General features: G+C 41.9%; 1 protein-coding gene across 4 annotated transcripts in view; it reads left to right on the top strand.

Moving 5' to 3' along the window:
- The window catches only part of COLQ (collagen like tail subunit of asymmetric acetylcholinesterase), a 160,139-nt gene that overhangs the window by 92,797 nt on the left and 42,727 nt on the right, over window positions 1-24,615 (top strand). For all 4 annotated transcript variants that reach the window (XM_073630181.1, XM_073630180.1, XM_073630183.1 and 1 more), the window contains exons 3-6: window positions 13,301-13,402; window positions 15,615-15,659; window positions 19,999-20,025; window positions 22,918-22,989. In XM_073630181.1, the coding sequence (XP_073486282.1) occupies window positions 13,301-13,402; window positions 15,615-15,659; window positions 19,999-20,025; window positions 22,918-22,989 (246 nt within the window). The remainder of the gene's footprint in view (window positions 1-13,300; window positions 13,403-15,614; window positions 15,660-19,998; window positions 20,026-22,917; window positions 22,990-24,615) is intronic.

Here is a 24,615-nt window from a genome sequence, read left to right as displayed (position 1 = left end):
ACTGGCTCCAAATTAATTGTTTATTAGCACATACGCTATATATAAAGGGAACAAAGCACTATACAGAACATGTGTATATAAACAGTTTACAACACATATTCAATGGCGTCCCTAGGGGGGGACAGAGGGAGCCCTGACCCCCCCCCCCCCCCAACATTATGCTGTGCCCCACCATGTGCCCCCCAATTTAAAATTTTTTTTTTTTTTTTTTTACAAAAAGGCAATGGCTTTTTGTTTGTATTCATAGCGGATGCACCGCATCTTAATCGGGCCGCCGCTGGAGTAACACAGTCTCTATTGAGAGGGAGAGTGTCCCCTGTCAGCTCCTGCGGGTGATTCTTCCCCCCTCCCTCTACTTGCTGACACTGCATAATGTGAGCGCTCACACAACCACGGCCACCCGATCTCCTCCTTCCCCTGCATCCTCATTGGTAGGGAGAAGAGCGAGCGAGTTGCATGAAAGACTCCACCAGGACTCTCAGTTACTGAAAAAACAGACTGATTTCTCCCGTCCTTAGAGATTCCAGGAGATGTCAGACCAGAGCTGTCAATAGCAGGGGCAGGACAGCAAGAGAAGGCTGGGGAACCCCAGAGTGGCAGAACACCAGGGCCCGGTGGCAAGACAGCCTTTGCAACCCTAATAGTTCTCCCACTGCTTTGGACCCTTATATTTTCTTGGTATGCTGGTGACATATATCTCTTGTTTTCTGCCACTCGGGGGGGGGACCCCAATACAGTAGGAAGGGAGCACACTGCAGAACATGTGAAAGGGCCCGTTGTGGGATCGTAGTAAAGGGCCCCAGGATATCTATCTATCTATCTATCTATCTAGCTATCTATATATATAAAATATATATATAATTGCATTTTATAGTTGCCCCCCTACTTTTGTCCCTGTCCCCCATGTGCCCCCCCTAAATATGTGTAGTCCTCTCCAGACAGCAGTGTCTAATGTCAGTGCGATGGAATGCCGTGTAACCATGCCCCAGACATGTTTCATCGAAAAGACTTCTTCAAATGGGATTGGTTACACAAGCGGTCCTTCAATCCTAATATACTACCCATGATCAATCATGTGATCATCATCAGTCATGTGATCCCCTGCTCCGCACATGCTCACTCATCGTGTCCCCATGACCGTGAAGCACTGGTACACAGATTAAACACATAACTGGAATAAACATTTTTATGGTATGTTGTTAGAGTGCTGAGTCCAGCATTATCACATAAAATATATCCCAACTTGTAAAACAACACTAATTACAGTGATGATATGGATACGCAACAAAAAAAAAAAAAAAATATGACACAGCAAAAACGTACTAAAATAAAAGTAAACGTTTCAACAGGAGATAATAACTATACCTAGTTACAATTTATAAGCTATATAAACCAGTCATGATGCTGTCACATAGCTCCAAAGGGCAAACAATGCTTCAAGCACAGTCTGATCCCATTGACATTGAAAATATTAGAAAATATTAAAAATATGATTTTACACGTCATTCCATCGCACTGACATTAGACACTGCTGTCTGGAGAGGACTACGCCGATTGGACTGCTGGGCCTTAGAAGGTTGGGTGAGAGACACACCAGTTTACACTTCAGGTCCGCTGTGACTGTGGTGCACCGTTGGTTCATCGATCCTGTTGTTTGCTGTGGATTTGTTCAAGGGCTTATTTGTTTCAGTTTAAAAGTGAGTGCAACCATTGAAGTGTGCTTGGAGTGATTTTAATAAATTTGTTAAAACGGTATCACACTATGTGGAGCACTTTATTCATTTGTCTTTCACATATGGAGCCGGCTTGATTGCAGTCACGGTTCATCACATGCAACCCAGGTGTGGTTCAATTGCTGTTTTGCCAAACACGAGAGTGGGAGGCTATACATTCTGGTGAGTGCGCTCTTCAGAGGGAGTGGTGTCACTATCATAGTGGTGTGGTGGAAGAGTAGAAGATCTATCACATAGGAAGATTGAAAAACTACTGTTGTGCTGGATTTTTTTCATGTGAACTTTTTCCATGGACTTTTCACAGTTTATGATTTTTGTAATGTTTTTATTTTTATATTGACACTTTTCACGGGGTGATATATTTCTATCTTTATTACTGTTTTTTGTATAAAATCAGAGTGTCACCGGTATCATGCTTTTTTGAACCATATCTTTACAAATACATATTAGCGCCACTATCTCTATCTGTACACATGTGAGAGGTATAGTTTTGGGATTCAGAACAATATACTCATGAACTGGGTAAATGTTACCCTCGAAGAGCTGGAATTAATGGGACAGAGTCATCAACTATTTACTCAAGCAAACTTTAATTTTATTTAGCCACTGCACACATTAACCATCCACACTCTAACTAAGAATTCACATCCCCCATAAACAGACAAAACTCCACCATCTGTCTCAAACTGGACACAAAAATGCAATTCCCTTCATTACTTAGGTGAACCACATCATCTCGGAAGAGATCAAGCTGTTCTCCTTCCAAAGAATAGTTATGGTACATATACCCCTTTTCCTTCCACAAAAACCTTTGTAGAACATTGTTTATTCTTCTTCCCCTCCACTTCGCTCCCCGACTCCAACATGGTCTGAGAACAATGGAGGAAAATACCAGAATGGTGTCAGGGAAATACTCTGAAATTCACTTCAAATCTCCTTTTATCAAGGAAATCAATTGAAAATTCCCATTTCTCCCCCACGTCATTTCCACCTAAGTGGATGATAATGCCAAGAGGAGTAGGACAATGACCAACCGTCTCTAACAAGAGTGGCTTCAAAGCCCTCCAGCGTATTCCCCTAAGACCACCCCAAATTACTCTTATCTTATTGGGATCACACCCCAAATTCTCCATCCCCTCTTGTAATGCTTTCTTCTGGGCCCAATGTATATATGTATGTCCCACAAACCAAATTTCTGTCTGTTCGTCTTCCAATATTTGAAGTGAGTCATCAGAATAAACAGGCTCCTTATTTTCTTCTGAGGGCTCTTCAGCACTGAGTAGGGAACTGGGTCCAGCAACACAGCTTAATTGTTCTATTTCAAAGTTCTTGGCAGCGAACATAGGGCTTAGAGAACCGCCAAATCTGTTGCAAATCATTTGGTTTGCTGAATTCTTAATTTCAGGTTCAAATTCTAGTTCAGGCATTTCTGCTTCAGCAGCATAACAGGACAGACAACTGCAGGGGCCATCAAATACAGAGAATAGGTCTGGCATTTCTCTTTCTACCATTTTCTTCCTTCAAGAAAGCAAAAGAAATGTCTGAGGTTTTCTTATCAGGTTTTATCTTTACCCTACACATTTCTGTACATGCAAACATGACTATCTTAAAACACAAATACAAACATAGCACAGCTCCCAAGATCACCCCCAGAATTTTCAGTAGTCCTATCAAAAAGCTTTTAAACACTTCTCCTATTCCCCTGAACCATGATGGAGGGTTTAGCCAGGATAGCCATCCTCCTCACCATTCTGATAAAACCAATGTATGATTAGCAATATCATTCACCTTCACTTGCAATTTTCCTGCTGCCGCTAAATGCTTTTCTACATCATAGCTATTATCAACTATATAAGTACAACATTCCTGTTCAATAACTTTACACAACCCTCCTTGTGAAGCAAATAATATGTCTAATCCCATGTGATTAGCAATCACCTGTCTTCGTATCTCTATTAGCTCATCTCTTTCCTCCTTTAGGGCCTCCAAAACATGTCCCAACATTATATTAGTAGCATTAGCATAATCATTCAACCTATTAATTATTTCATGTCCCCAGCCTGTGAACGAGGGGGCATAAGATCATGTCTTAAATGCCTCCCCGAACAAAGACACTGAGTACTTTTTCCCTATTTGTTCTATTTCCTTTTGTGCTGTCGTGATAGAGTATACCTTATCTCTCGTAGATCTTTTAAATCTTTTCCCTTTATGGGCCTCTAGTAGTTCTGTAGTATTAACAACTCTAGTGGTGTAAATCAGCCTAGCAAGCACACAGGTACCATTTACCTTTACTGGTAGCCACTTATAGGCCTTCCGGCCACATACATAAAAATATGAGGCTGGCAGGACTCTAGCTTCAATGTTTATATGGTGAAATTTCAATTGGGAATCTACTATTTCCTTTAAGAGTGATTGTACATATTTAAGTCAGTGAACTTATAATCCCTTTCACATTCATCAGTTACATTCAACTCCTTTAATTACTTTTTCAAGGTCTCATCAAAACAGTTAGAGCAATCCCTAAGGCACTGACACATAGTTTGGTTTTCTATGTTAAAACAACCATTCACCACAACCTGAACATTCCCAGGGTCCTGATAATAATCAGTAATCCCCATTTCAACCATCTCTTGATCAGCACTATGGTTAAGGATTAGTCCTATTCCTTTCCCCGATATTCCCTGCACCAACAACCCTTTTTCTCCAACCAGTTTCCAAGGCTTCTCAGCTAGGGTACTATTGGCAGTCTCTTTCATCAACCATGCATAAAATAAATTGGGATCTGTAACTGCTAGAGCTACTATCGGTTTGTGTCTCACACTTGGGGGAAATCATAGAACACACCCAACAGTTAGAGAGATTGAATTGAGTACTGATCACCTCATGTAATTGGATCATTCTATTCAGATAGGTTTGACCATCCACAAGCATACACCACGCGACACTCAGCAGCAGTAAACTTTTCCAGGCACTCATGATCCTTCATCGGGTACTTTAAACACAGCACAACTATTTGTTAGGTGTTCCTGTAACGATTAGAGAGATACGATCACATTCTGAGCAGTATCTTGCTGAGGACACAGAATCCTTAGGCAGGAGAACTGGTCCTACTGCTCAGATACAATTGCAGCATGTACAGGTTTACAATGTGAAGCATGTATCCAAGTATCTTTGTTTTCCAGCTTCAATGCTGTAGCTGTAGTGAGTAGCACCTGATAGGGTCCTGTCCACTTGGGATCCAGACCCCTCCTCTGATGCTTTCTCACCATTACCCAGTCACCTGGCTGCAGGTCATGAGTCCCTTCAAGGGTATCTGGGTCTGGAAGAGAAGAATATATTTTCTTGTGCAATTGATTGAAATGCCTGTGTAACCCGATGGCATATTCAGTGAGTGACCCGTATGATTTTTCTAAAGCCTGTGGATAGTACAAGCCTGTCTTTGGTGCTGATCCAAATAATATTTTACAGGGAGAGAGTTTCCCTTTTTGTTTTGGTGAAGTTCTCAACGCAAACAGAGCTATAGGCAAACCTTGAAGCCAATTTAGTCCTGTCTCAAGTGTAATTTTGCCCAATTTGGCTTTTAGTAGCCCGTTGTATTTTTCAATCCTACCACTAGCTGTGAGGTTGTATGGAGTGTGTAAGTGTTGCTCAATGTTGAAGGCTGCAAGTACCTCTTTCATTACTTGCCCAGTAAAGTGACTTCCTCTAGCTGACTCTAAGGTCTCAAAAATCCCATATCTACACACCACTTCCTGTATCAGCTTCTTTGCTGTTACTGTGGCTGTAGCCTTCAGTATAGGCCACGCTTCCAGCCAGTTTGAAAAACAGTCCACACATGTGAGTACAAGCTCATATAAACCTACCGTAGGCAACTGTATGTAGTCTATTTGTAATCTCTGGAAGGGATACAGAGCCCTTGGAATGTGTCCCTGAGGGGTTTTCACCTTTTTTCCTGGATTATATTGTGCTCAAATTAAGAATGCCTGACAATTCTGCTTAGCCACTTCTTCAATGCCTGGTGCATACCACAGTTTCCATATTAGCTCAACCATTCCCCCTTTGGCTACAAAAGAAGGGAGATGTGCCATAGAACAAAGAGAAAGGTACATTGAAGGAGGGAAACACGGCCTCCCATCCTCATGGAGCCAAACACCTGTAGCATCATTGTAATGACAATTGTTCTTTTTCCAATTATTTATTACCTCTCGAGATGCCGTGCTTTGCAATTGTTGTAGGGTATAAATGTCTGTGCCCCCTTTCAAGAAATACACTCTCTCATCATCACTCATCACCAGGGGAAGCAAGGCAGCTTCCTTAGCCGCCTCATCTGCCCTTTGGTTGCCCATGGCAACAGCATCAGACACTTTGGTGTGAGCCTTCACCTTAACCACTGCAACTGCAGCGGGCAAAGTGATAGCTTCAATTAGGGCTTTTACCTGAGCAGAGTTTTTAATAGGCTTGCCCTGAGATGTTAGGAAATTTCTGCTTTTCCAGAGAGCCGCATAATCATGAACAGCTTTGTGGACATACTGAGAATCAGTGCATATATATTCACTGTTTGCCCCTCTTCCAATTCACATGCTTTTATCTAGGCCTCCAACTCAGCCACTTGGGCTGAACAATGATTTGGTAGAGCTCTCTGGAAAATGACTTCCTCCTGATTTACCACAGCCAAACCAGTGACAGAAGAACCTTTCTCAGTGTAATACCTGGAACCATCTGCCCACAGTTCCATTGCTGGGTTCTCCAGGGCAATATCCTGTACCGTCACAGGGAGCTCATAGTAGGGCTCAGTTTTGCGACAATGGTCATGCACCCACTCCACTGGAGTAGGCAGAATGGGTAACGAAGTAGTTGATTTAAAACATTACACCTCTCAATGACAATATTACTTGGTGTAAGCAAAGCCAGCTCATACTTAGTTAACCTAACTAGATAAGTGTCTCGTGTTAAGATGTTCCAGCCCCTGCTCCACTGCATGGGGGACCATAAGAATCAGGGTGTTCCCCAACAGGATGTCAGAAGTTTTCTCCACTAACATGGCTGCTGCTGTGCCTTTCACACAAGGTGCTGCTGTTGAGATTACAGGATCAAGAGGCTGGGAATAATATCCCACAGGTTTGTGCTTATCAGGAGATTTTTGTGTTAACACTCCAGATGCCTGATTACCTGATTCATGACAGAACAGGTAATAGTCCTTTTTATAGTCTGGTAGTGCCAATCCCAGAGATGCCATTATAGCCTCCTTCAATGCCTCCACAGCCTGTATCTCCCCAGCAGGCAACTCACAATGCACAGCCTTACCTGAGGTCAAATCATACAATGGTTTAGCTATTTGAGATATATTAGGGATCCATTGTCTGCAATACCCAACCAAACCCAAAAATGCTCTTAGAGACCTTTGATTTTTAGGAAGGGGGTGTGAGCATATCACCTCTTTCATTTCTGAGGTTAAGTGCTTACCCCCCTTAAAGATACAGTGCCCCAGGAAAACACCTTTTTCCCGGCACCACTGTAGCTTATCTTTAGCCACCTTACAATTTTGCTCTGCCAAATAATTTTGCAAACTCAAAGAAGCCATTTCACACATTTCCCTGGTCACTGCCGCCAAGCACATCTACATACTGTGACCCCTGGCGGCGCCTGCCATTGGTCCAACACTTGCTTTAACCACTTGCCAACTGGGCCATAGCCGAAAGACTGCTACAGCGCGGTCGGCTTGTTCTGGGTGATGTCCGTGGGACATCCTCCCAGAATGTTGCCCCCGCATGCCCCCCTGGGTCGCACACCCAGGAACATCCTTGACCGCCGGGTCCAGAGGACCCGGCGCCTCACGGATCACGGTAAATAGCCGCTGATAGCGGCCGTTTACCACGTGATCGTTCCGTCAAATGACGGAGCGATCACTTGTAAACAAACCGGCGTCACGTCTAAACAAACCGGCGTCACTTCATGACGCCGGTTCCCCCCCCCCCCTGTACCGATTGGTACAGTGCGAGGGGAGAGGGTAGTGTGTAGTGCCCACAGCGCTGCTCAGTGCCAATAATCTGCAATACTCTGCAACACTGCGTAATACTCTGCCAATACTCTGCAATACGGTGCAATACTCTGCAACACTGCAATACTCTGACAATACTCTGCAATACTCTGCCAATACTCTGCAACACTGTGCAATACTGTGCAATACTCTGCAACACTGCAATACTCTGCCAATACTCTGCAAAACTGCCAATACTCGCCAATACTCTGCCAATACTCGCCAATACTCCGCCAATACTTGCGAATACTCTGCAAAAAAATTTAACAGAAACAAAGAATTTTTTTTTTTTTACCGAATTTTCAGTCTTTTTTGATTTATAGCGCAAAAAATAAAAAACCCAGCGGTGATTAAATACCACCAAAAGAAGGCTCTATTTGTGTGAAAAAAAAGGACAAAAATTTCATATGGGTACAGTGTTGCATGACTGACTGTTAGAGCACCGAAAGCTGAAAATTGGTCTGGTTAGGAAGGGGGTTTAAGTGCCCAGTGGTCAAGTGGTTAATGCTTGATTAAAACAGCTTGGAGAGATAGATAAGCCTTGAGGGAGGTGGAGCCAGGTGTATTGCTTTTGATCAAAGGTGAAACTAAACAGGTAGAAGCATGATTCGTCTAGCTTTATGCTTAAATAAGCATTTGCCAGGTTAATCACAGTCTAACAGCTGGTGTCACTGGGAATACCTGAAAGGAGAGTATATGGATTTGGAACGATAGGTACATCAGTTTCAATTATTTTGTTTATAGCTCACAAATCATGTAACATCCAGTACTTAACTGGAGCTTTCTTATCTGTAGGTTTCTTTTTCACTGGATATATACGTGTTGCAAGGGGAGTTAACTTCCTGCAAGACACCATTCTCTAAGTATATCCTTATTTGATCCCTAATACCCTCCCGTTGCTGATAGGAGAGAGGATACTGAGGTAATTTCCTTAAGGTGGATCCTGATTTTACCTTTACGCTGACTGGAGTCACATTTAGGACACCTATGTCTTCCTTGGACTCTGCCCAAAGTGACTCAGGTAACTCCAGCAAGGCTGGTGATGAATTTGAGTTTTGCGGGGCAGCCACCAAAACATGAAGACTGTGACACACATCTTGCTCTATTTCAGTCAGCAGAGAGATAACAAAGACATCTTCAGGAGTGTAACTTATGGTACACTGTAATTTTGACAAGATATCTCTTCCCAGCAACTTACAAGGCATGGTATCAGACAACAAAAAGGTAGATTGCACTGTAACATCTCCAATCCTCACAGTCAGAGGGGCAGTTTCTTTTAGAGTTGTTACAGAACCATACAAACCAATCACTGTCCTTTCATTTGAGTGGGAGAGAGGTGGGGTACAATGGGAAGAGAGGATTTTTGACGCCCCAGTATCTATTAGGAATGTGAGTCCATTATAATAGGGCATTTCTGACAAAGTAGTTTTTTACAAAAGCATCATTACCATCAGTTTCAGATATCACTGACCATACTGGGGCCTCTGCCTGTCAATCCCTCTTTCCCCATGCATCCTTACCAATTCTCCTGGGTGCACGGCAAAATCTAGCAATGTGGCCAGGTTTTTGAAACACACACCCATAGCTCTTAATCTCCTTCCGTCCCTCCTCTATCCGCCCTGTGGGGCTTCTTTGGGTGGGAGGTAGGAGAGCAGATTTTTTCAAACCTGTACCTCACATGGTGACAATCATTGAGGCCAGGGCTGGACTATCTGGATTCTGCCCAGTCTCAATGACTGCATTTCTAAACCGATCAGTGTATTGATGCACTTCCTCCTTACTCTCCTGTGTCATTGAACTCACCTTATTCCAGGAGGCTGCCGGACAAATCTTCCCTATCTTTTCCTTCAATTTTTCACACTCTGCTAATGCCAACTCTAGTGTGTCCAGTTTGGTGGTCCCCAACTCTTTTGGTTTCACTAACTCTGCCTCCCGTATGAAAATATCAGCATCACTTATTCCTGACACCCACTTTATGATTCATAAAATGTCCTCCCAATTCGCTTTGTAGCTTGTAGCTATGTTGCACAGCTGCTTGGCAAACAGATGAAGACCATGTCTGGCCTCGGGGATCGAATTTAGAAAAGAAAAGTATTCATCTCCCCAGGAGTCCAGGGCACGTGGTGAACTATAATCCCTGTTAATTTGCTGTCACCATTGTAAGCTCTCTGCTCTCTCACTGGTGATAATATTCCTGGCCCCCCTTGTTTAGAAGTTATTACCACTTCGTCACTTTCATTTGAGTCAGAGGGAAGAGGGGGGTAAATTCTTTCCTGATGCATACTCACCCTTTCTATTGGTGTCATCCCGACAGGTGTTATTAGGAAACGTTTGTCCTGCCCACTTACCTCTGGTGAATCTCCTGTACTCATCAGCCTGGACGGAGGCATGCTACTCCATCCTGGTGATTGATAACGATATTGTTTACTCTTAGGTGTGTCTGGTACATATCCATGCATCACCTCCTCTCTCATTGATGCAGATGCTTTTATAGCACCTGCTCCAAGAGGGGTAGATGATGTGATATATGGTGGTGGGGACCCACTGCTAGACACTAGCTGGTCGGCAATCATTTCCTCTGACAACTCACCTTCTTTCTCCAAGATCTTGGGCAGTGTTGCAACTAGGACCTTAGCTGTTTTCCCATATGCTTCTGCCTCCCATCTAGCCCATGCTGTAACTTCATTAGGTTTAGTCATCCTACTCCTAAAGCTATGGTGTAACGCCACCCAAACCCTGACATCAAATGTTCCCTGTAGCGGCACTGGCCAATCCATCACCTTTGCCAAGCTGTGCCATTTATTTAGGTACTTTACTACCTACTTCACATAGCGGGCCTTGACTTCCTCCCGGGGTGTCAATGGTGCCCCAAAAAAACCTTAGTACCCCCTCCCACCTGATTCCCCATTACTGGATTGTCAATGAGGTTCCAGTTACTTTTCCTATCCTATGGGAGCTGGCCAATTCTCCCCTTCTGCTTTCCTCCACTGAAAGCATGCCCCCACCTCCTACTTGGATGAGGCTGTATCCCAGGGTCAGTTTGTACAGAACTCTTAGCCACTTGACCGCACAGAATACTTTATTCAATGCAGGATCACATAGGTTTGATAAGAGCCCTTCTGACAGAACGCCTTTTCCCTCCCACTTAACCACCCCGAATGCAGAATCCCATGGCTGTTACTGCACCCAGTGCGGGATCACACAGATCTGAAGGGAGAACCTGTCCTGATAGTCTGCTTCCCTTTCTTAAACTGGAGTTTAATGGCACAGTTTGTTATAGCACGAATTGGAGATCACACACAGGGAAACCACGCTCTCTATCTGGCCAGATATTCAGCAGCATACACACCACAAACACTATGATATAACAGATGAACAGTGTATCTACTATTACCCCAAGTTGCTCACATTCATTGCTTGGACACATCAGCAAGGTTATGCAATTTTATTTATTCTCCCCCTCTAGCTTTTTGTGCTCTGGAGGTTTTCTCTCTTGGTCTAAGCACAATTATTGCTAATTGCACCCAAGCAATTGCCCCCAATGCCACCTTCAATATTTCAAATACAGAGAAGTTGCACATAGAATACCAGTATCATTCATTTAGGCAAAGTCTTACTTCACTATGTAAGCCCTGTTAGTAAAACCCACTCATACAGGGTAGCCATTAATACCTTTCAATTAATATGCATGAACTATTATTATTATTATTTAAGGTACTTATATAGCGCTGTCAATTTACGCAGCGCTTTACATATACATTGTACATTCACAATGGTCCCTACCCTCAAGGAGCTTACAATCTAAGGTCCCTAACTCACATTCATATACTAGGGCCAATTTAGACAGAAGCCAATTAACCTACCAGCATGTCTTTGGAGTGTGGGAGGAAACCGGAGTACCCGGAGGAAACCCATACAGCCACAGGGAGAACATGCAAACTCCAGGCAGGTAGTGTCATGGTTGGGATTCAAACCAGCAAGCCTTTTTACTGCTAAGCGAGAGTGCTACACACTACACCACTGTGGTGCCCCATCAACAATTAGTATAGTTCTATGACACATAGACAATACACTTTCATTCAGAAGGCACCTGTGACATCATAGGCATCAAAGCAGCGCATACATGTATGGCCTCACCTTAGGCTATGAACCCAGCTTTTGATGTCTAGGCAACCCTCTCATTCACACCCAAAAACAATTTAGTACTCTGCGTTAGGTAAAAGACAACAACAGTTTCACTTTTTTTTACATATAACAGACAATAATGTTCACTCTCCACACTTGCTATCAAAGGGGTTCTCCTCACCTTGAGACCCCAACTTTCCCCACACACTCACACTTTCACACACCTTCGTTGGACTGGCCAGACATTAAGCCAGCGCAGCCTTATTCTTCGTGAGCCCCAAAGGACTTACAGCCAACAACCCTAATGGCTATGGCTCAGGAACCCACTCATACAAGTTAGTAGACAAACAGAACATAAAGTATCACCCCTCTTGCCCAGGTCCTTTGATTGCGTGCTGACACACAATCTGTATTCCCCCTGGCTGCACAAGGACAATTAGACATACAGTGAGACAATCTAGTCACTGTGGGCCCTTGTCTTATTGCAGTTACACATCAGGTAGACCACAGATCTTGTGTTCAGTTAGCAATCTGAGTCACGACATCACTGATTGTAAAGGGAAATACCTGAAAGCAAGACTGGCTCCAAATTAAATTGTTTATTAGTACATATATATATGGGGAACAAAGCACTATGCAGAACGTGTGTATTAACAATGTCCCACATGACATAAGGCATCCTGTACTTTTATATGCTTTCAGTGGTCCAACACACCCAGAGCTCCACATCTGCTTATCTGATTACCTGTGTCTCCCATCCTCTGTTAGTACGCACAACCATGACTTGACATACAAACTGCCTACAACGTGCATATTGTTATCTAAACAGCTTACAACACACATTGTTATTTAACTGCTAGCAACACATATTTTTGTTACAAAACATGTTTATGTTATTTTGCAGTGCTGACAGAGGAATACAGAAAATACTTAATTAATTAACACAGCAAACATATAGTGATTCAGCATGATCATACATTATTCCTATAAACAAGGTCCATAAAGACATGGATGAACGAGTTTGGGGTGGAGGAACTTGACTGGCCTGACCTCAACCTGATAGATCCCGATAGAACACCTTTGGGATGAATTAGAGGGGAGACTGCGAGCCAGGCCTTCTTGTCCACATCAGTGCCTGACCTCACAAATGCGCTTCTAGAAGAATGTTCAAACATTCCCATAGACACAGTCCTAAACCTTGTGGACGGCCTTTCCAGAAGGGTTGAAGCTGTTATAGCTGCAAAGGGTGGGCCAACTCAATATTGAACCCTATGGACTAAGACTGGGATGACAATAAAGTTCATGTGCGTGCAAAGGCAGGTGTCCCAATACTTTTGGTAATTTACTGAATATCTCAATGTAACTAATGTAAGATGTAAAAATATTGTTTTTATTTTCTCAAAAGATGCATGACCTGGACTACACAAACTCACCTCTAGAGCAAAACCCAACAATACCTTTATGTGTACCAGGCCCACCGGGACCAGAAGGCCCTCCAGGCCCACAGGTTAGTAGAAAGTTGTGGTAAAAACAAAATATCATACATTTGGCAAAAAAAAGTTTAATGGTTAATTTGTTTTCAGTTTCTTAATGTTTGTCAGCATAAAAAGAACTATGGTACATAAGATGCAACCTGGCATGATCTTGTATAAAAGTACAGGAAATTTAGGATATAAAATTCAGTAAATGAATACATTTATTTATCTGCAATTAAATTGACTATTGCGAAAGCTTGGAAAACCCCCCACTCTCAGCTTCGAAGCTGTCAAAAATCTTATGAATGACATTATGGTCAATGAGAAATTGACAGCCATACTATCAGACACCCATTAGAAATTTCTTTGGGTTTGGCAACCTTGGATTGTCCACAAACAGCCATGTTGATTTGACAATACTCTTCTGTCGATCTAGTGATCCCCCATCGCTGACTCCTTTTCTTCTTCCCCCTCTTTCTATTCTTTCCTTATTCTGCCTCCCTTTTTCTGCTTCTCATGCCTTCTTATTTCTGGTTATCTTACATTATCCGGCCACCAGCCATTGCCCTGTTTGGACGGTTGCAACGGTTGCAACTTGTGTATTTACTGTTTATGCTTATAGAACAAGCCTTTCATGACTATGTTTATCCCAACACGTGGTCTGATATTTCTGCAATACCTATTTTTTATTTTTCCTTCTTTCTTTTTTTTGTTATATATACTGTAAGGCTTTGTGTCTTGGTTATGCAAGCCTTTCCAATCTGTACATGATTACTTTGCATTGTAACTGTCCAATTATTGTCTGTTTGTTTGACCGAACATTAATAAAAAACCTTAGCTTTAATTTTCTGATAATTGTAGCTTGCTTGCCTTCACATCACTTTGGACTTAATAAATAACTTATTCAGAGAGCCTAAAACTCATATTTGGTTAGCCTGATATTGAATTTAAAGTGTACGTTCACCTTTACAGAAAATCTGTAAGGTGAACTTTCACTGGACCCTCTCCCCATCCCCCCTGGTCCCGCTGACCTTGAGTGCCGTGATCTCTCACTGTGACACAATGTATAGCCGCTTTACCGGTCCAGGGATTTTAAATCACTTTCTCTCCTCTTCTCCCCTGCTGACAGGATGGGCTACGTGGGTTCTGACTGGTTAGCGCAGACTAATTAGAATGCCTTCTATACGTACATTTACGAGGTACGTTTAGGAGATTAATCCATGGGGATTTCATATCCCTGGACTGGTGTACCCATTCACATGGGGGGGGGGGCGGGATCTTTGGGCCCCCTTGTTAAAGGGGACTTCCAGATTCCTATAATTCCCCCGCCTGCAGACCCCGACAACCACTGGTCAGGGTTGTCAGGAAGAGGCCCTTGTCTCCATCAACATGGGGGCAAGGTGCTTTGGGGTGGGGAGCACAGAGTCCTCCCTGCCCCAAAGCACCCACCACCCCATGTTGAGGGCATGCTGTCTTGTATGGTTCAGGAGGGGGCGCTTGCTCATCCCCTCCCTTTCCTGACCTGCCAGGCTGCATGCTCGGATAAGTGTCTGGTATGGATTTTGTGGGGGACCCCACGTCATTTTTTAAAAAAATTTTGGCGTTGGGGTGTCCCCTCCAAATCCAAATTTTTTTTTTACATTCAGCTGTCAGAGGGGAAGCCCCCTGACAGCTGATGACTCATCCGTTGCTAAGGATGCGGCGGCCAGCTTCCCGACCCGCTCTTTAGCAACCAGCTCTATACAGTGAATGTCAAAAAAGATGCAAAGCGCAAGTCACGCCAAAATCGTGGTAAAAACGCAGTACTTGCGTTTTGGATGCGGGTCCAATGAAGTCTATTTTGCAGGGAAAAAAGTCCCTTTCCAAGAACGCACAAAAAGGCATTGATGTGAACATGTTCCATAGGAACCCATGTTAAAAAAATTCCCTGCATTTCTGCAAAAGGCATCAAAAAACGCATTAGTGTGAATCAAGCCTTAGAAGTGCTTCCACTTGTGTTGGAAAGATATCCTCTCACTTCCTTGAGTCAACAGGACAGGAATTGAAAGGAAATCCCCCTAATGAGACACATATGTCTGACTCAAAAAAACTGAAAACGGTTGAAACTCTCCACTATTTTATCCAAAATGAAATTAGTTTGGCTTCAGGTATACAGTACTTTAATGAAACAGATCCCACTACTGACCCTAGAGCTTTGATTCATTTTTATGCTATTAATATTTATTGTTTTATTTTCATCTTCAGGGCCCACAAGGTTTGCCGGGAACAGTTGGACCAAAAGGAGAAAAAGTATGTTTAATTTAGAGCATATCTGATGTCTATGAATAGGGATGCTCAATTATTCATTCTACTTAGGGATGCTTAATAACATCTTTCATTCGTGTGTGATGATTTAAGTCTTTAAAGCGGTAATAAACCCAAAAACAAACATTTGTTATATTGCAACTTACCAATTCTTAGATGTGGTGGCTACATTAGTTTTCTTTTTTTAGGCTCTCCTGCAGATGCATCAGTTACCACTGACAGCTCTGCTTGCAATGATCAGCTTTTATGTATTTGTGTAAAACCTATATCCCAAAAGGAATAAAACTGTTTTCTGTGTAACTGCTTATAAAGTGTTAGCTGGCTTCAATTTACTAATGTATTCAAATCTGCTAGTACATCTAACACTCCCCTTCCCCCAGACTGACAATGCTGCTGTCCAAATGTGCCCCCTGTGCTCATTCATCCAAGGTGGTGGCACTCTAATACAGGAGGTATGTTATTGGCCAGATAACCAGGTGAAAACAGAAGTTAAAAAGCCAAAAAATAAAACAAATGCAGTCACCACATCTAGTAGTTGGTAAGCTGCAATATATTACCATTTTGGTTTTGGGTTTAATACCACTTTAAACTCACAGAGCAGTTTGCCTGTTCAGTAGTTACTCTAAAAATGTTGTGTGACTTAATTCTGAGATACAAAAGGGTCTGCTTGTAAAGGTCAGAGAATTAAATCTTGAGCTTTTTGTGTATTTAAAGTTGTTCCCCTTTTACTGTAAGTTATTTGTAAAATATCAAATCTGTTCTTTTAATTCCATCGATACTGCGTTTTGTCCTTTTTGGAAAACCAGGGCCTGCTGTAATCTAGTACTCCCAGTGGAAAAACCTGAAAAAGGAATTTTTCTCTGGGTGGCATATTTGACTTTTTTGTTATTTTTTAAAAGTTTCATACAAAAAAATTAAAAGTAAAGCATAGTGTAAAGTCATAATTTTTATATATTTTTTGTAAATATGCCCTAAAGTCTGTAGTCAATTTCACGTTCCAGCATTTTGGACTTATAGATATACAATTTACTTCAATATAGCATATACAGTGCCTTGAAAAAGTATTCATACCCCTTGAAATGTTCCACATTTTTGTCACAACCAAAAATGGAAATGAATTTTATTGGGATTTTATGTGATAGACTAACACAAAGTGGCACATAATTGTGAAGTGATAGGAAAATAATAAATGGTTTCCAATTTTTTTTACAAATAAATATGTGGAAATTGTGGCGTGCATTTATATTCAGCCCCCCTGAGTCAATACTTTGTAGAACCACCTTTCCCTGCAATTACAGCTGCAAGTCCTTTTGGGGATGTCTCTACCAGCTTTGCACATCTAGAGTGACATTTTTGCCCATTCTTTTTTGCAAAATAGCTCAAGCTCTGTCAGATTGTATAGAGAACGTCTGTGAGCAGCAATTTTCACTTCTTGCCACAGATTCTCAATTGGATTTAGGTCTGGACTTTGACTGGGCCATTCTAACACATAAATATACTTTGATCTAAACCACTCCATTGTAGCTCTGGCTGTATGTTTAGGGTCGTTGTCCTGCTGGAAGGTGAACCTCTGCCCCAGTCTCAAATCCTTTGCAGACTCTAAAGCCATGTACACACGAGCGGAATGTCCAACAGAAAAAGTCCGACGGAAGCTTTTCATCGTCTATTACGATCGTGTGTAGGCCTCATCGGACTTTTTTTTCAAAAATTCTGACGGGCCTAGAAATGGAACATGTTCTAAATATTTCCGACTGAACCAATTCCTATTAGGAAAACCGATCGTCTGTATGCTGTTCCGAAGGACCAAAAACGACGCATGCTGTGAAGCTAGTACGAGACGGAAGCTATTGGCTACTGGCTGTTGAACTTCCTTTTTCTAGTCCTGTCGTAAGTGTTGTACGTCACCGCATTCTGGACGGTTGGACTTTGGTCGGACTTTGGATTGACCGTGTGTAGGCAAGACCGCTTGATTGAAATTCTGTCGGAGTTCCATCGGAGAAACCTTCGGAGTTTATTCCGACGGCAAAACCGGTCGTGTGTAAGCGGCATAACAGGTTTTCTTCTAAGATTGCCCAGTATTTGGCTCCATCCATCTTCCCATCGATTCTAACCAGCTTCCCTGTCCCTGCTGAAGAAAAGCATCCCCACAACATGATGCTGCCACCACCATGTTTCAAGGTGGGGATGGTCTGTTCAGGGTGATGCCCAGTGTTCGTTTTCGGCCACACATAGAGCTTTGCTTTTAGGCCAAAAAGTTACATTTTGGGCTCATCTGACCAGAGCACCTTCTTTCACACGTTTGCCGTTTCCCCCACATGGCTTCTTCCAAACTGCAAACGGACTTCTTATGGCTTTCTTTCAACAATGGCTTTCTTCTTGCCACTCTTTCATAAAGGCCAGATTTGTGGAGTGCATGACTAATAGCTGTCCTGTGGACAGATTCTCCCACCTGAGCTGTGGATCTCTGCAGCTCCTCCAGAGTTACCATGGGCCTCATGGCTGCTTCTCTTATTAATGCTCTCCTTGCCCGGCCTGTCAGTTTAGGTGGACGGCCATGTCTTGGTAGGTTTGCGGTTGTGCCATACTCTTTCCATTTTTGGATGATGGATTGAACAGTGCTCTGTAAGATGTTCAAAGCTTGGGATATTTTTTATAACCTAACCCTGCTTTAAACTTCTCCACAACGTTATCCCTGACCTATCTGGTGTGTTCCTTGGCCTTCATGATGCTGTTTGTTCACTAGAGTTCTCTAACAAACCTCTGAGGGCTTCACAGAACAGTCATATTTATACAGTACTGAGATTAGATTACACACACACGTGGACTCTACTTACTAATTAGGTGAATTCTGAAAGCAATTGGTTCCACTGGATTTTAGTTAGGGGTGTCAGAGTAAAGGGGACTGAATAGAAACGCATGCTGCACTTCTCAGATATTTCTTTGTAAAAAATTTTGAAAACCATTTATCAATTTTCCACTTCACAATTATGTGCCACTTTGTGTTGGTCTATCACATAAAATCCCAATAAAATACATTTACATTTTTTGTTGTAACATGACAAAATGTGGAAAATTTCAAGGGGTATGAATACTTTTTTAAGGCACTGTAGCTTTAGTGATGAATGTATAGCAAACAGAATACAGGTGAAATGCACCATAAGTGAGCCAGTCCAGCAGCATTTTGTTAAATTGGAAGTCCAGTCAAAGCTCTTTTTTCATCAAGTACGAGTAGGTTAGAAACATGTTAGCTTTATATTGCTGTTTGTTACCCTGTTGATTTTTCCCCATTTCCTGTCTAGTAAAACCATTGTCACTGAGACAGAAAGTCTCTGATGGAGCCCTGAATAGAATTAAAACACCAACAGAGTTTCCAATCCTTCCAACTTTATCCAACTTTATCCAACTTTATTAAGTAGTAATGAAAATGACTGACTAGTCCAGTGATGGCAAACCTTGGCACCCCAGATGTTTTGAAACTACATTTCCCACGATGCTCAAGTATACTTCAGAGTGCATGAGCATCATGGAAAATGTAGTTCCAAAACATCTGGGGTGCCAAGGTTCGCCATCACTGGACTAGACAATCACTTTAGCCTTCTTGGACTGCACAGTTTCTCAAAGTGCAAAGAGATCTACAAATCAATAAATGTGTTAGTGTCTTCTTGTGTAAAGATGTTTTTTCCCTTGATTATTGTGTACAATATAATAATTTAAAATGAAGCTGGATTGCATAACTTGTGAAGGAGAATAATACAAATAGTAAAGAATGTTGTCTATAAATTATTGTGATTGGTACTTTGATATTTTAGGTCCCAGACACACTGGGCATTTAGCCCCATACATGGGGCTGCAGCATTTAGTTTTCGGGTGGAGGGCACAGATGTACCATCAAACCCTGCTGCCAACAGCCTGTCACATTCTATAAGAGGCTGAAAGCTGCTGTGGAATGATGAGGCACCTAGCGATATATAACGTTTGGGGCAGTGTGCACCCAGGGACGAATGCCCAAAATGCAAACTTATTGTGTTCTGGGCATTCATTTTGGGCAGAGACTGCCTTTAATATTTGTACCGCTAGGTCCCCTGTCTAGTACCATCCAGCTGTCAGCCTCTCATAGAGTTTGACAGGCTGCTGGCAGCAGGGCTGATCTGGAAATCTGTGCCCTCTGGCTAAACCTAAATGCCAGAGCCCCATGCAAGTGTGAGAAGATCTTAATTGTAAAAATATTCTAACAAAACTTAAGTGTGCTTAGCATGTTCCCAATTAGAACATATTTCTGTTTACATTTGAATTTAGTACAGTAATTTTCTTTTTTTTTTTGCAGGGTGAAATTGGCAGGCCGGGCAGAAAGGTATAATCTAATATTTCTTTCACAACTTAAATAAGCACTATCATTCACCAGAAAAAAAAACACTTAGACATGTTGCATCTCACTAATTTGCTAAAGGAACATCATTCCTGTATGCCTGGAAGAGCTTGAATAGGGCTTCATATAGACAGGCATACAAATCCATACACTCATGCAAAGGGTTGACTTCACCCACGCAGGATGTACAGGTGTTCCTTGCATCTGCGTGCAGGCAGTTCCATTTATTTCTATTGTGGATGTAGCAGCTGCATAGACACAACTACTTGTCCCAATTTGACAGGTATGCGGATGCTGGTGTACTGCCCGAAACCCTTGAAATTTTACTATGCAAATACAATTTAGCGTTACAGAGACAATTTTCATCTACTCTTCTTCACACTGCTAAAAAAACTTTTGTACTAGGCTAGTATCACACTAGTGCGGCTGGGATTTGATCCAATTTTCAGTGCGATTATGTAGTGCGACCTAGTTGTGTTTTTTTGTGTTTTTTATGCATTTTCAATACTAATGCGTTTTGACTCTTCCATCCTGCCAGCCTGCATAGATGGTTGGTAGTTATGGAGTCAGCACCCACCAGCATCCTAACAGCCAGTGACTTGTCCCTGCTGTGAGCCGGAGGATTCCCCCGCCCCGTGTTGCAGGCATGTGAACTGGTATGTTTTGTGGGGGGAGGAAACGGAACGCTTCCCCCACTTTCCTGGTCTGCTAGGCTGCATGCATGGATAAGGGTCTGTAGGGATTTTGAGGCCAGGGTTTTGGGGGGGGAACCCTACAAATTTTTTTTTGGCATGGGGTCCCCCTAAAGTCCATACCTTTTTGGGTCTGGTATGGATTGGGGGGGACCCCCACACTGTTTTTTTCTTCTTTTTTTTTACTGATAGGCATATCTGTTTACATTGAGATGATTCATTGGTTGTTAGGACACCGCCAGGGGCCAGCTTCAAACAACACACACAAGTCACAACCACAATGTGAATGGGCATCATTGCAAACAGTTTGATTTCCATTGTCATGCGATACTGTGCAACTGAAATCACAACTAAAATTGCACAGTGTGAACCAGGCTTTATAGGTGGATGGAAAGCAGCAAGTCTGTTGTAATTGATCTTTTGTTAATATTGAGACTCCTTTCAGTATTTAATAGTTGTTTGTACCCAAAAACATCCACATTTTCTACATCTCCTCTACAACACTTTTTATACACACATATGAACTTTAATGGCATCCCAGTCTAATGCCCTGTACACACGATAGGATTTTCCGATGGAAAATGTGTGATAGGACTTTGTTGTCGGAAATTCCGACCGTGTGTAGGCTCCATCACACATTTTCCATAGGAATTTCCGACACACAAAGTTTGAGAGCTTGCTATAAAATTTTCCGACAACAAAATCCGTTGTCGGAAATTCCGATTGTGTGTACACAAATCCGACGGACAAAGTGCCACGCATGCTCAGAATAAATTAAGAGATGAAAGCTATTGGCTACTGCCCCATTTATAGTCCCGACGTACGTGTTTTACGTCACTGCGTTCAGAACGATCGGATTTTCCGACAACTTTGTGTGACCGTGTGTATGCAAGACAAGTTTGAGCCAACATCCGTCGGAAAAAATCCATGGATTTTGTTGTCGGAATGTCTGATCAATGTCCGACTGTGTGTACGGGGCATTAGTCTGTAAGAACACGGTTGGAATTTCCGACAACAAGCTCACATCGAACATTTTCCATCGGAAAATCCTATCGTGTGTTCGGGGCATAAGACTGGGATGCCATTAAAGTTCATGTGCGTGTAAAGGCAGGTGTCCCAGTACTTTTGGTAATATAGTGTATATTTCAAAGCAGGAAAACTCTTTTGCAGACTAGGGGAGCCTTGAAAGTTTGTCTGGTCCACATATTGTTACCAGCCCATTTACCCTAAAAGAATGGGTGCTCCAGGAAGTGTGGAGCTCCTAAAGTCAGTGTTCTAGGAGGTGTGTGGGACGTGATCTGTCAAAGCCCTATGAGTGACTGTTCTCCAGTCATGGAGTGTACTTTGCTGCATTAACTGAGAAATCTGTACAACACTGCAGTCTGCTCACCACAGCCTGTGTTTCAAGAATAGGACAAAAAAGCAGGCCTGTTGTGTGGACAAACATTACAGTGTATAGCAGAGGGCATGTTATAAATGGAGACCAGAATAGATATTTGTTTGAATGGCAGCTAGTTCTACCCAGGTCCCCCTGGTGCTTACAATTACATCATGTCCAAGACAGTGTGGCACCACTAAAGACCATGTCATTTGTTTTCTATGCACCATAAAAATACTTTGTACAGACTCTGCAAGTCTGAATTCTAGACATTCACATGGTAAATCCCATACTGGTCAGCTACAAATAGCATGGGACCCTCTCTCATGCTATGCAGCGTCACACACATCCTCTTGCCGTCGGAAGTGATCAGATTTAGAAGCTGGGGAAGATGAAGTTATTAATAAACCATCCTGTGATAGCTCTAACAGAACAGAAAATGACTACATGGTTCAAGGCAGCCAAGTGTTTCCTCAGATCTAGACGTCTAAGAAGATATTGTTACATTAGTGAATCCATGTTGCTTTTCAGTTTTTACAGAACAGCGATTGACTATAGTATAGATGTCTTTTTATCTGTTTACCCAATATTGAATTTAGATGAAATACATATTTTCAAAATAAATAGTATTTAGGAATTTATATGGTTTATGAATGGATTTGGTTAATAGATGTTAACCTAAAACATGAGGTTATTTTCCATCATATGAAGGCATTCCTCTGTAACTCTGTGTATTATCTGGTCATTTACAGTGAATATTCATATTTTATTCCTGTGAAATAGCTAATTTCTGCATTTCCCTTTTAGGGTAGGACTGGTCCACCTGGTGTTCCGGGAATGCCAGGTCCTATAGGACCACTAGGACCAATGGGACAGAAGGTAGGCACTCTTTAAATGTTATTGTGTACATTATATTGGTAAGTCTCAAAATATTCCAGTCTTTAAAAAAAATCCACTCTCCTATCCTATCTTGTCATATTTACTGTCCAGAGGAAACCGATCGCTATAAGAAATAAGACATTTTATTTTCAGTGCATTCTTCATAAACAACTGTACAATGGCAACTGATTTATACACAATAAATTATTATTAACTTTGCATCATCATTACTGCTGTGGCAGTTTCAATCTCTTCTTCTTGTCACATTCACACTAAACAATAAAGAATTGTAGGATTTCTCTACTTATTTGACCAATCTGAACTTGAAACCTTCAATGTTAAAAAAAAACTAAAAGGTTCCAATTCTAACTATGTTTGTTCCAAAGCTGCAGATATAATAGCGCCCTGTAGTATAATATACAAAATACCCCAATATAAGTTTGTTTAGCTCAACTTCAAGAATTATATAAAAAAAAAAAATCTGCCTTTGCAGCAGTGTTAATTTCCTCATCTAAAATATTTTCGTCGACTAAATTAACACTATTTTAGTAGACTAAAATACGACTAAAACTAAAACAATTCAGATGACTAAGGTACGACTAGAACTAAAATGGCATTTTAGTCATAAGATTAAAATATACGACTAAAAATAAAATGGCATTTTAGTCAAAAGACTGTGACTAAAAATAAAATCGAAACAAATTTGGCAAGAAAAAAAAATAAAATAAAAAATTAACATCAAAATTAACACTACTCTGCTGGCCATTTCTAAATCGGCAACACAATTCCATCCAGAGCCTGTAATAATAGCACATTAAAGTATAAACATGTATTGCACTATTCCACTACCGCATTAGGATAAGTAAGGGGCATCTACTAAGCTGCTGAAAGAGAAAAAATTAATAAAAAGGCTTTTTTTATATTTTTTCTTAATATTTAATATTGGTAATATATTCAGGTAATATGTGCAATGGCATTACAGCCAATAGAGTTTACAGTTTTTTGGGTTTTCTATATTTTAAAGTTGCACTTCTGCTTGTGAAAAAGCAAGATTTTTGTTTGTTTGTGAAACTCGGTTTTATTTATAAAGACATTCTATATCACAACGGCTAAATCTGTGTCTGGAGTGCATGTTTAACCACTTCCGGACCAGCACTGCGGCAAGTTGGCTCGGTTGGTCAAATCGACATTACCTTACGCCGCTTTTCCTTTTGGCCACTAGGGGCCCGCAGCGTGTGCCCAGAGCTGATGCGAGTGCCCGGCGGGCACGATGACCGCCGGGCACCCGCGATCGCTCGTGACAGAGCAAGAAGCGGGATCTATGTGTGTAAACACACAAATCCCGGTTCTTTCAGGGGAGTAGAGACAGATCATGTGTTCATACTAAGTGTGAACACCAATCTCTCTCTCCTCCTAGACAGTCCCATCCCCCTACAGTTAGAACACAGTGAGGGAACGCCCCCTAGTGTTAACCCCTTCCCTACCAGTGACATTTATACAGTAATCAGTGCATTTTCATAGCACTGATCGCTGTATAATTGTCAATGGTACCAAAATTTGTCAAAAATGTCCAATTTGTCCGCCACAATATTGCAGTCTCAATAAAAATCGCAGATCGCTGCCATT

This window comes from Aquarana catesbeiana, linkage group LG05 (assembly GCF_042186555.1).
Source record: "Aquarana catesbeiana isolate 2022-GZ linkage group LG05, ASM4218655v1, whole genome shotgun sequence".
Taxonomy (NCBI): Eukaryota; Metazoa; Chordata; class Amphibia; order Anura; family Ranidae; genus Aquarana; species Aquarana catesbeiana.
Note: the sequence above shows the minus strand (reverse complement) of the source record. Positions and strands in the feature narration are given on the sequence as shown.